The sequence below is a fragment of the Rattus rattus genome, chromosome 14 (genome assembly GCF_011064425.1).
Source record: "Rattus rattus isolate New Zealand chromosome 14, Rrattus_CSIRO_v1, whole genome shotgun sequence".
Lineage (NCBI taxonomy): Eukaryota > Metazoa > Chordata > Mammalia > Rodentia > Muridae > Rattus > Rattus rattus.
Window position 1 is genome coordinate 1686264 of NC_046167.1, and position 12295 is coordinate 1698558.

The window sequence follows — 12295 nt, forward strand, 5'->3', positions numbered from 1 at the left end:
TAGAAGAGTTGGTCTTACCTCAGCTCTCAGGTGCGTAGGAGCTCCTGGCAACTGGCTTACAGCTCTCAGTGCGGGCAGAAACCCAAAGGGTCCTGCCTCTTACTACTCCTAGGTCCCTGTACCCAGAGGGCATAGATGGCACAGATGGCACTAGGCGATTTCCTCTTGGGTCAGGAATGTGGGCAGAAAATAGTTGTTTCCTCTGATTTTCAGGAGTGTCTGCACTTCTGAAGGTCCAGCCCTCTCCCCTACAGGATTTGGGGGCAGGGAGCTATGGGACTGGTTCAGTTCAGTTCAGGGCGCAGGCAGAAACCAGCAGGTTCCTCCTGCTGACTGCTCCTATATTCCTGTATCGAGAGGCATTATGCAGTTTCCTCTTAGGGCCAGGAATGTGAGGAGAAGTGGGCAGATGTGGCAGTCTCCCCTGAGGTCTCAGGATTGCTCTCACTTCTGGAAGTACAGCTCTCTCCAGTAACCTACTTCTTACAACTACCTAGATCCCGTCTCCTCAGGTTTCCAGAACCTACCAAAAATAACCACACAAGCTGGGGACCATATATTTAAAACATGAATCTGCGAGAACATTTCTTATTTAGACCATGACAGAGATCATACTTTCTTCTTAGTAACTGATGCACTAAACATGGTATATATTAAGTTTTAGAAGATTTGTCCTAAAGAAGGAATATATAGCAATCACTATCCAAGGTACATGTGAACTGCATATAAAAAATGACCAAATATAAAGCCATAAAATTTCTTAATACATTTCAGTGGCTCAATTATTGAATTTGATAATGTTAATATCATAGCATCCATAATATCTACAATGAAATCAAATAATGGAACTTGTAGCAGAGGCTTAAATGTGTATTTCTACCTTTGAAGACTTTCTGTAAAGTTCTTATTTTAGGGGCTGAACAGATAAATGTTTAGTAGTTAAGAGCAGTAGCTATTCTTGCAAAAAGATTTGGTTCCCAGCACTCACATTGCGTGGCTCATGATTGTCACAGTTGCCTGTATGTCTGGCTCGTGGGGGTCCAATACCCTCTTCTGACTTCTATGAGTACCCACATGTGCACTCATATAAGGTGGGGGTGGTGGTGGAAGGCGATAAAAAACGAAAACAATTGTTTCAGATTTTATCATGTGTCAGATTAAACCATGTGTCTTACAAACTTTCAAATGCTGTTTTTGTTTTTTTGCCTCTTTTTTTTTTTTTTGGACACAAGGTCTCTATGCAGACTTGACTCTTGACTGTCCTAGAACTCACTGTGTAGAGCAGGCAGGCCTAGAACTGAAAGAGATCCATCTGCTTCTGCCTCCCAAGGGCTGGGAATAAAGACATTCACCACTGTACCTGGCTCAGATGCTGTCTTCTAATTTGCAGCTGGCCTAGTATACAGGTATTGGGGCTGATGCCATCATTTTACAAGATTACAGATTTTATAAGTCAAAATGTGTACCATTGTTCCAAACCTTTCCTTTAAAACTTTTACACACCCCAAACATTTCTCTCAATGTCATTGAACAAAGAATACATTTAGCTTTAACTGTCAGGGTGTGTCTAGATAACCCCATTCAGGTCTAGGGAATGCCTAGACCTGAGACAACTTCTGAGTCAGATAAAGATTCTGCATCACTGAGTAGAAATTGCAGCATTGACTGCCTGGTGGTGCTTATGCCTATAAAAGGCAAATGTCTGCTTGATGTTCACAGAAAGCATCCTAGGTTTTTAGAATTCTGATCTTGAGACTTCAACATTAAACTTACACTCACACAAGAAGTCAAAATAGAGAAGGACAGAGAAGAGGTGAAGAGACCTAGTGTACCACTCTTGTTTGTCTAATCTAACCATCTCAATATGTTTTTCAGTGGTTTTCCAACAATGCATTTAGTTGCAGTAGTGATTTTGTTAGTATAAAGTCAGAACCTTAATTCACAGAATGGGCTGGATCATTTCCTGATTGCCTTCATTCTCAAGACTGCATGGCTGTCAAGCAGGAACCTGTACTTCCTTCTGTAGCTTTGACTATGAATCTCTACCTCAGTTTGTATGTAGGTGACCAGAATTCTAGGTTATACAAATACTCCTGATCTGCTATCATGGTAGTCGTTTTATTTATTACTCTGTTTTTATTTTGAGACAAGGTCTTGCTACACAGCCAAGACTGGCTTTCCAACTTGATTACAAGCATGCACTACCCCACCAGGTTCTGGGTGCTTATTCTGTTCTACATTTGCAAATCCAGATTACAGTCCTTATAAAAGATTATTCGATTTGAGCTCTTTGTAATAGCTTCATTAATCTATATCAGATTTAAGCAATGTGAACCTCCGTGTGGCCATGTTCATCATCGCCTACCAAGTTCTAAGTCTCTGAACCAATCTCTAATAAAACTATGCCACCAGGCCTGTCTGCATTGTTCCAGGGATCGGCATAACAGCCAGGATCAGAAAATTATGATTTTACTATACTGTTATAAAATCATAAAACTGAAACATGAATCATCTAATGTATATGGGGTGAGATTTGAAGTAAAGTGTTTACCTTTAATTTTAAGTTCTTGCTCAAGAACATTTGAGATCACCTTTGTTGAGGTACCCCCTCTTTCTTCATTCTTTTTTTTTTTTTTTTTTTTCGAGCTGGGGACCTAACTCAGGGCCTTGCGCTTTGCATAGGCAAGCGCTCTACCACTGAGCTAAATCCCCAACCCCTCTTTCTTCATTCTTTGCTTTTCTAATTTTAATTACTAAATGTTAGTTTTAGAACTGAATTTGTTTAAAATATTAATTTAGAGCTTACTTCTTTCCAAATATTGAAAACTAAGATTAATTTTCTTTAGTTTAAAAAACCAATACATGGTTTTTTATCTCTTATCTACTTTGAGGGAACTAAAGATTTTAAAGGAAAAAATATATAATTAAGAACAAAAGCAGAATTATAAGCCAACTTTACAGTTCTACAAGGCCACCAAAGAGCCAATTAGAGAAGGCAGAGTTGGCTCACTGAGCACAGAATATGTTGGGCCTTAAACTTCTGCAGTTCATTTTTTTTTTTCTCTGCCGTTCATTTTTGAGGGACATGGTCAAGCTGTAGGATGCACATGAGTCTGTCTTTCCCAGTTGCTTCTTCTGAAGGATATTTGTACCACTGTGTCTAGAGATTCACAAAACAAAGTGCACAGTTATGTATAGTTTTGTCTATCCATTTTAAAAAGCAAAGACTGGTCCAGTGTGATGGCCAGTAGGTAAGCCAGTATGAGGACCCAAGCCTCAGATCCACATACAGGAGGAGCGAGTGGACTCTCTCTATAAAATATCCACACATACATTCACACAGATACATCACATACAAATACTAATGTGGTGTGTGTGTGTGTGTGTGTGTGTGTGTGTGTGTGTGTGTGTGTGTGTGTGTGTGTGTGTGTGTGTGTGCCTGGCCATGGTTCAAACTTAAAAAAACAAAACCCAAAAAAGGGAAAAGTAGGGTAGGTGTTTATAGCTCAGTGTTGCACACTTGCCTAGGTAGGCACTCATGGGTTCATCTCCAGCCCTTCAGAACTAACCAACCAACCAACCAACTGACCAACCAACCAGCCAACCAAACAACCAGCCAGCCAACCAACCAACCAACCAACCAACCAACCAACCAACCAACCAACCAACCAGTCAACCAACCAACCAACCAACCAACCAACCAACCAACCAACCAACCAACCAACCAGCCAACCAACCAGCCAACCAACCAACCAACCAACCAACCAACCAACCAACCAACCAACCAACCAACCAACCAACCAACCAACCAGCCAGCCAACCAACCAACCAACCAACCAACCAACCAACCAACCAACCAACCAACCAACCAACCAACCAACCAACCAACAACCAACCAACCAACCAACCAACCAACCAACCAACCAACCAACCAACCAACCAACACCCAACCAACCAACCAACCAACCAACCAACCAACAACCAACCAACCCAACCAACAACCAACCAACCACAACCAACCAACCAGCCAACCAAACAACCAGCCAGCCAACCAACCAAGCAACCCACCCACACATAAAAGCAGTATTAGGGCTAGAGATAGAATCAACCAAGAAGTATAAAAGAAATGGAACATCTGCTTTCTTTCTTTTTCCTTTTCCCTGTTTTGCTATATCTGTAGGTTACAGACACCAAGAAGGAAATAGAACAAGACTTAAGGAGGCATAGGAATTTGAAACTTTTGAGAGTCAAATATAAAGTAGTGTTGACACCATACAAAATTTAAACACTATTTCTACAAATACCATTTTCAGACAAACTTTAATTTTAAAAATTTGTGCCTTCTGAGCACACAGAAACATATTCAGAATATCATTTCAGTTAACTTGTACTGCAAGATAAAAATCCATCCAGGTGAAAACATACAGGATGTGCATGTGTGTGTGCTTGGATGTATACAGTTAGAAACTCCAAATACAGCTAGTCTAATGGCTATGAACACAGTATGCACAACAGTGAAGAGTTTTTACATTATTTCTAGTGGCAAAAAATTTTACTAAAATGAACAAGATGCATGACAGCAGAGTACCAAAATATGGATCTAGCTAGAGAGCGTCCCAGATGCTGACATGTCTCTAGGGTACGTTGCCTCTTTTCTTTTGCAATGCTTTCATGAGGTCTGACATAAAATCTTGCTCCGTGTTCCTTGGGGCACCAGGGAGTCCTTGGTTCTCTTGCCTCTTGGGGGGCACTGGGAGCTTTTTGGCGGGCAATGGAGATGACTTGGTTATCTCCTGGGAGAGACAGGGTGGGGGTGGCGGCGGGGGTGGCAATGAAGAGTCTTCAATAGTTGCAGGCGGTGGGGGTGGTGGCACGAAATCCGGTGGCTCATCGAGGTAGGCTGGGGGTGGGGGTGGCGGGAGTAGCATGCTGTTGTCGTCCTCCTGGGGCGGCGGCGGTGGTGGTGGTGGCAGGAAGTTCTCGGGCTGGGCGGTGAAGGTGCAGCTGCCAGGGCCCTTGGCCTTGGGTGGCAAGGCAGGGCTGCCACAGGTGTCCGAAGATCGTCTTACTGGAGGGGGTGGTGGAAGCAGGCTGCTCTTAGGGCGGTGGTTCTCCCTGCTTGCTCCTGGGGAGTGGTTAGCCAAGCCTTGCTTTTCATCCTTCAACAAAGTGACAACAGAGCTCTTACAGTTCTTGACAGTAAATCCATCATGTGGCGTTCATTGTTACTGATGGGATTGCCCCATTCCCTCCTATCTGGGTCTAAGGGTGCTCATGAGCTGACCTTTCTCCAGGCACAGGAATGATTCCAAATGACGGTCACATCGTTAGATGTGAGCACTAAGACAGCACTTTCTGTAACTGGGCATTTAAACCACATTTACTCTAGTAAGTGTTTACTGTCTTTAGGTCAAGCACAGACCTTCCCTAGCAAGTCTTACACAGAAGTTAAATATTTCTCTAAAGTATTAACAACTCCTCACTCAGCTCAAACTGGAAGCCTGTTGATTCTCTAAGACTCCCTACTCCTGACCTAAGGCAAGCTATCAGTGTCCTGGGCATATGCAGGAACACAATTTTAGGTGTGTGTGGTGGGTGTCTATGTGTGTGTGTGTGTGTGTGGTATGGTATGTGGTGTGTCTATGTGTGTGTGTGTGTGTCTGTGTGCGTGTGTGTGCGTGTGTGTCTGTGTACTATGCCTCTGTGCCACACCTTTGGTGGCATAGAGATAATTAAGGGGCATCTCCGAGAGTTCACCAAAATATTGTAGCTTAAAATCTGGCCAAGAACTTGGCTACAGAGCTCACAGACTCTAGGGGTGAATGCACTATTATTTTTGCTAAATGAACATAGTATTAAATTGTCTTCTAAACATATCTCTATATCTTTAGGTTAGTGCAGCTCAGTTCTCACCAGAGAAAAGTCTTTGCGCAGTGGACAGCAGTTACTACAGAGACTCGCACTGGTCCAGGTGCAGAGAACAAGTGGCAGTGGAGTGCTCAGTCATACGTGGGCCATCTATGTCACACACCCTGCCCCCAAGGCTCAGTTCCCTGGAGCATGAAGGGGCAGAAAGACTATAAGAACCAGAGGTTGGGGAAGATGAGGGGGAAGTCCTGGACCTGACAGGCTAGGACCCACAGCTGGTCAACATTCCAGCACAGCTGGGAAAGCCAAGGAGCTCTCACCCCTAGCTGAGGATCTACTGACAGCCCATGACTACCGGGGAGGGAGAGTAAGTTTTCCTTAGGGAGGTGGTCCTTGGCAGGTTGACTGTGACCCAGTGATTGGCCCTACACCCATAAGTAGATAGGCAACATTGGACACATTGGGTAATAAGAAAACAGAGAACAGGAGCTGGGAGGGAAGAGTGTGTGGGAGTGAGGGGTATTTGAGAGGAGCTGGAATTGGGGAATGGGGGGATAAATGCACTTGAGATAAATTGTGAATGCTCAAAGAATATTATGCTAAAAAAACCCTCTTTGCTTATATATCCTGCTTGGTTGGGATGAAGGATGTGCAAGTGAAGAAGCTAAGAGAAACAGTCCTGTCTGGGTGACAGGTAACTGTTTTACAAATCCAGCCACAAAGGATCTCTTCCTGGGGCAGAGCATGTTTAATCTTTCCCTTGATTGTGGATGAAATTTCTATGCAATATTGTTCTCCGAACGAAGGTTCAGGTTCCCAGACTGTGCACTTCAAAGGAGGAGTTAATCATAAGCTTTGCCCTTGTACCTTAGACGGTTTCAGAAGGGAGTGGCAGGGAGCAGGACACCTGGAGAAAAACCGCACGTGTGTGTGTGTGTGTGTGTGTGTGTGTATGTGTGTGTGTGTATGTGTGCGCGCGCGCGAGCTTCTGTGTTATGAAAGTCAGGTATACACTGAACATGATCTGCTTCGTGTTATAGTGAGATAAGCCCTAGAGTCAGAACACTTGACCTGGCTTAAGTCTCTGTAGACTCTAAAATCTACAGCATTCTATAGAGGACTTCACGGCAGCGATAGCAATGGTGTATTTTAGTAACAGTGTATTTATATAAATACAGTGTTCCTAGCAATTTCAGGCAGCTGAATTGAATGTCTATGTTTGGGTGAAAACCATTATCATTTTAATTTATAATTTATCAGCTTGTTTTATTTTTTCTTTGCTTAACAGCCTGAACTACTGAATATTAAATTTAGATTTTTTTCTAACAAAGTACTTTTCAATGAGTTTCAATTTTGTTTCATTTATTTACTTAGCATGCAAAGCTAATAAAACTTGTGATATATTTCTTAAACTTTTTGGATCAGGCAGCTTGGGTATTGGCAGTCACAAAAAATTATTTCTATCCTGGGGTTCTTTTAATCTTTTGGCTTTAAAAAATACTTCTTTTGGACTAATGTTACAGAAATAATAAAAATATAACAGAAAGAACACTGCATGGTGAGACTCTCAGGCTTGGATAGATTAGAGAAACAGGTTTTAAAAATCTGAAATGGCTTTTAAAAACAAAGATTTCAGTAAACACCAATATGCACTTTTACCGCTGAAGGGGTGGATGAAGAAAATTATTGAAGCTGTGCACATGGACGTTATACGTGGGTGATAGGATAGGACCACGATTAGTCCAAGATGTTCTGAACCACAAGAAACAGTGGAAATTAAAGAGTCAGCTGAATTGGATTAATAACTAAATTACAATCAACTACAGGTTTTATGTGAATTTAAATTAATCTTCATTAGTCTCTTTTATAGAAAAAGTTATGGAGGATATTATATTATATTACAGTCTTCCTCCCTCCTCCCTCCCTCCCTCTCCTCCATCTTCCCTCCCTCCCTCCCTCTCCTTCCTGTCTATGCTGGCCATGGAGCCCAGGGCCTCATTCCCTCACGAACACCAGGCACATGCTGTTTAACTAATCTTCACCCCTGGATCTTGGTTATTTTCTTAAATGTGCTTTCTTTTCTGTCACCCTGAGCATGCATTCAAGTCACTAACTGGAAAGTATTGAATGCACATTTTATAAGTGGACCCCTTTTAGGAGTCTCTGATCTGTTTTGGGAATCACTTGGCACTGGAATAACTGACTAATTCATCAACTGCTCTAATTCATTAAAACAGAACAAAACTGAAAGTCTCAAGGGCTGACTAAGAGAATATGATGAAAAGCCTTCTGTCATAATAAACGCAGCTAACAAACACTTAGGATATCACAAAGCAGTCATCGACAGCTGATTTTAACTTTCACTTCTGGCCTAGGAAGCTTTTTGTTAAAATATGAAGCCATTTCCTAAATGAAGTTATAGTAGTGGTTTCCTAGTTGTTAGAATTGGGTTTTTAAAAGAGAAGGTACCAGGACCTGCTCACATCCAGAGGGTAGGCTTTTAGGTGCTAGCTTGACAAGCTTTGAGTGGATCTGTGATTTACCTTAGTTGTTTCAGTTTGTGTCAGGGTCTCTCGGAGAGGAGGACCAGGAGAAGGCGCGGCCTGGGGCATTGGACCATTGGGCTGGCTGGTGCCTGTTTTAAGTCCTGAGGGAGCTAAAGAGAGCAGAGAAAGAAAAGACAATTTTAGTGTTCTCAAAGGAGAATCTGAGAATACGAAGCATTGCGAAAGGAAACACAAGTATTTCACAAAGCCGCATGAGAAATCTGTGTCTCTGTGGTTAAGAAAGGGCTTTGCAGAGGGATCAAGGACACCACGAAGAATCCAGAGGGTCAACTAACCTGGGCCCATGGGGGCTCAGGAAGACTGAAACCACCAACCAGAGAGCATCCCTGGGACAGACCTAGGCCCACTGATCAAAAGCCTTGGAAAATAAGTGGCTTTCATCAAACACGTGCAATTGTTTTTCTTTGTTGTTTGTACTGAACAGTACAGTCTAACAGCCATGTGCTTGTTGGAGCACTTAAGGGCTTCCTAGAATTGGTTACAGATACTAAAGGACAGCTCTCTGTGTGGAGCAGAAAGCATTAGGCAGGCACCCAATCTTAGTGGCTGCTCTTCTTAAAAATACAAACAAGTCAAGGTTGTATTACCTTAGGATGCCATGCCTGGTACTGGGCAAGAGACTCTACCCATCACGTCACTGTGGGAAAATAGTAGGGCACGACCCCATATATTCTCTGAGTGTCCTGCTAGGTAGGCACTAAGGTGCCTTGCGTTATACAATATTTGTATTTTTGATGAGACACATCTCCTTGTAGCCCACCCTAAAGTCATGACCAACACTTTATTTACGGGTTTATTGTAAACCTCAGCACACCACCATCACATGGGATGGTTTGGTGGAGAAGGAGCACCTAATATCTACCAGGCAAGGCTTTATAGAAGGCTTCAAGTTTGGGGTGAGTGTGCAAGCGTCTAATTGGAAAGTCACTGTGGACTTTAACATAACTGGCTGGTGCTTCGAGTCAGATCATGAACTTAATTTCTGCTCCCCTCTGCATTGGAGGTTGTTAGGCAGGGGGCGGGCTTGTAACCTGGGGGTGCAGGTTTGTTGTGGGAATAACCTGGAGATGCTGGTCTTGTTGGGGGTGTAACCTAGAGACTGGAGCTAGGCTCGGGTTTTGTGGGTGTGTGAATGTGCATGTCTTCTCTGCTTTTACCTGCAGCAGGCTGAGCTGGTGTACTGGCAGTCCCCAGGTTCGTCCACCGAGAGGCGAGTCCAGCTCTTGCCACAGCCCGCTGATAGTTATCATAGAGAGTCTTCCCGTACTAAGGAGGGAACACAGGGGAAAGAAAGGAATCCATTTATTTTAAGTTTTGCACTCAACTGCAAAAGCCATATCAAAAGAGAAAAAGGTGCCATTATTCTCCATGTATTTTGGGGGTTTATTTCATTGATTGCTCTTTCAAATGTTAAAAAGTTCTCTAGATTTTCAAAATTAGTGAATTCTCCCACCTACACACCAGAGGTCAGGGCTAGCCACCAAATTCCAATCACAAGATTCTGACCATGTAACCGTTTAATCGAATTAATTTGCTTCTTTCCCTTTCTATGGTAGGATCAAACTCAGGACCCCACACCTGCTAGGCAAGCGCTTCCCCACGAAGGCACACACACCTTTGGCCCAGTCTTGAGTTTCTTAATTGCATACTGTGTTTGTTTGAAAGTCAACTCTGACTCTCACGTCACTGGACAGGTGTGTGCTTGTGTAGTAGTAAGTTTATGACTCCACTTACTGAGGGGGAGAAAGGAACCAAGAACAAACAGATAACATCTGCACCCAGGAATGGTGAAATGCTGGCCCTAGGAAACAGGCTTGTTGGCTGACCTAAGGACACAGGAAGCTGAGCGCACACTCACCTTGGCAATCCTTATTCCCATAACCCACTGGCTGAGAGTTCTTGCATCATCACAGCAAAGATACTTGATGTACTGGGACTCCTTCTGAATTTGAGGATGCTACAGAGAAGCAGTTTTGAAGGCAATTAATAGATGCAGTTTATTAAGTGGAAAAAAACTTAAAGTAAAACGTTAACAATGTGTATGATTTCCTGAGATGGTGGTAAATATACCTGGTAGCAGGTTTAGGATCAGGAACAGGCAGAGGTGTCGTTCTGAAGCCCAGGCTGGCTTTGAACTCATGATCCTTCCACCTCAGTGTTCTTGGTAGCCAAGAATACAGGTTACCATACCCAGGTTTTTTTTTTTTTTTTTTAAGAACTGTTTTAAGAACTGTTAAACTGTCAGCACCACAGCACAAGCCTGCAACTTTGGCTACCAAAAAGACTGAGAAAAGAGGATCACCAGGTTGAGATCTACTTGAGAATCTTAAAGCGACCCTGTCTCAAAAGTAAAAGGCACTAAAAGGGCTGAGGGTATAGTTAAGTGGCCACACTTGCCTTGCATCTGTGAGGCCCTGGGTTCATCCCCTAGCAGTATTAAGAAAAAGGCCAAACTTGGAACAGATTTATGAAGCCTGTTATATGCTCTAACCCAAGCACTTCTAATATGCTGGTAATAATTGTATTTCCCCCTTTTAAATGCTGAAGCCCTTTATATCTGTTAGGTTTCTGTCCCTCATTGGAAATCAGGTTGCTTCTCTATTATACAAAGGGGATTACCTAATATGCATTTTATGTTACAAAGCCAGTGCTAATAAAATTAGAGTTTTATTTATGCCAAAATTTAGTCCAGGTGTCATTTCTTTCACCAAGAATACAGAGTTTTGCAACGATCTCTCTTTCCTAATGATGGTTTCACATCCACACGGGCACATACTCTGCAGGGGAGGATGTCATTTGAAGAGCTTCCATCTGTCGATAAGTGGCCATGAACAATGTTGTACAGGGGTTATGTAGGCCCCCAGGAGTTCTCAAGAGAACAGTGATGTGGCAGACAGAAAGGAGAGATTGCAACTCCGTTTCTCGTTTCTTGAGTCTCCTGTACTTGTAGCTTTTGTTTCTGTTTGGCTCTGACATACTGAGCTCTCTATTGATGGGAACTTTGCCTGTCTTTTTTTTCTTTTTTCTTTTTGGAAGACCCGGGGAGCATAACATGCCTGTCGTGTAATAGAACTGCAGTCTGGGTGTCAAAATAATTGTTTAAATAAAGAAATAAGCAAGGCATTTACTCTTGCATCAGAAATGTCGAAGCTATTGGGCCAGAGGCTGGTAACCAAACCTAAGATCTGAAATATGTGTGATGTCAATTTTCATGGGTCATTGTAACTTCCATTACATTTTATTGTATATAAAAAGTAGCAACTAAAACGTGTGTGTGCGTGTGTGTGTGTGTGTGTGTGTGTGTGTGTGTGTGTGTTTCCGTAGAGCAGCTTGCTAGTCTTGCTAGCATGAGCATAAATTAGTGCTACTACACAACCAGGAGATCTGGGACCATCTACTTCAGGCTTCCACAGGCAGAAAATGAGTGAAGCAGCGATCCCTCTCTATGGCGCTGCATAGACCTTTCCACTTGCATTCGGCAAACTCACTGACCTTCAGGAAAGTAGGTTATCATCAAAGGAGATCTGAGCATTTGAACTGCGCCTTTAATATGCTGGGATACGAAGAAAAGCATGTGGACTGTTTCTCTGCAAGCTTTGTGCCTGACTTGCCACCCCCACCCTCTGCAAGATACACAGACTGCAAGGACTTTAGATATTCCAAAATTTATTATTTCTGCTTTTAAAAACGATAAAAATTGATGTTTGGAGAGCTCCCTGTATGTTTCTTGACACACTAGAATTTCTGAGTTTATATTGAGCCACCGAAGACAAGCACCATATTTTTAAGGTATTACAGGAATAAAACAACAGAAAATGTAAAGAATTCCTGTGTGTGGTCTTTCCTGGCACCTGAGAAAA

At 42.7% G+C, this 12295-nt stretch overlaps 1 protein-coding gene across 1 annotated transcript in view; it reads right to left on the minus strand.

Annotated features, from left to right (window-relative positions):
• Positions 1-4301: 4301 nt before the first annotated feature.
• Positions 4302-12295, minus strand: part of Apbb1ip (amyloid beta precursor protein binding family B member 1 interacting protein) — an 89303-nt gene continuing 81309 nt past the window's right edge. Inside the window, exons 11-14 of the mRNA XM_032885099.1 lie at positions 10294-10392; positions 9593-9701; positions 8412-8515; positions 4302-5159 (exon numbers count right to left, since the gene is read on the minus strand). Of these exons, the coding sequence (XP_032740990.1) occupies positions 4635-5159; positions 8412-8515; positions 9593-9701; positions 10294-10392 (837 nt within the window). The 3' untranslated portion in view covers positions 4302-4634. The remainder of the gene's footprint in view (positions 5160-8411; positions 8516-9592; positions 9702-10293; positions 10393-12295) is intronic.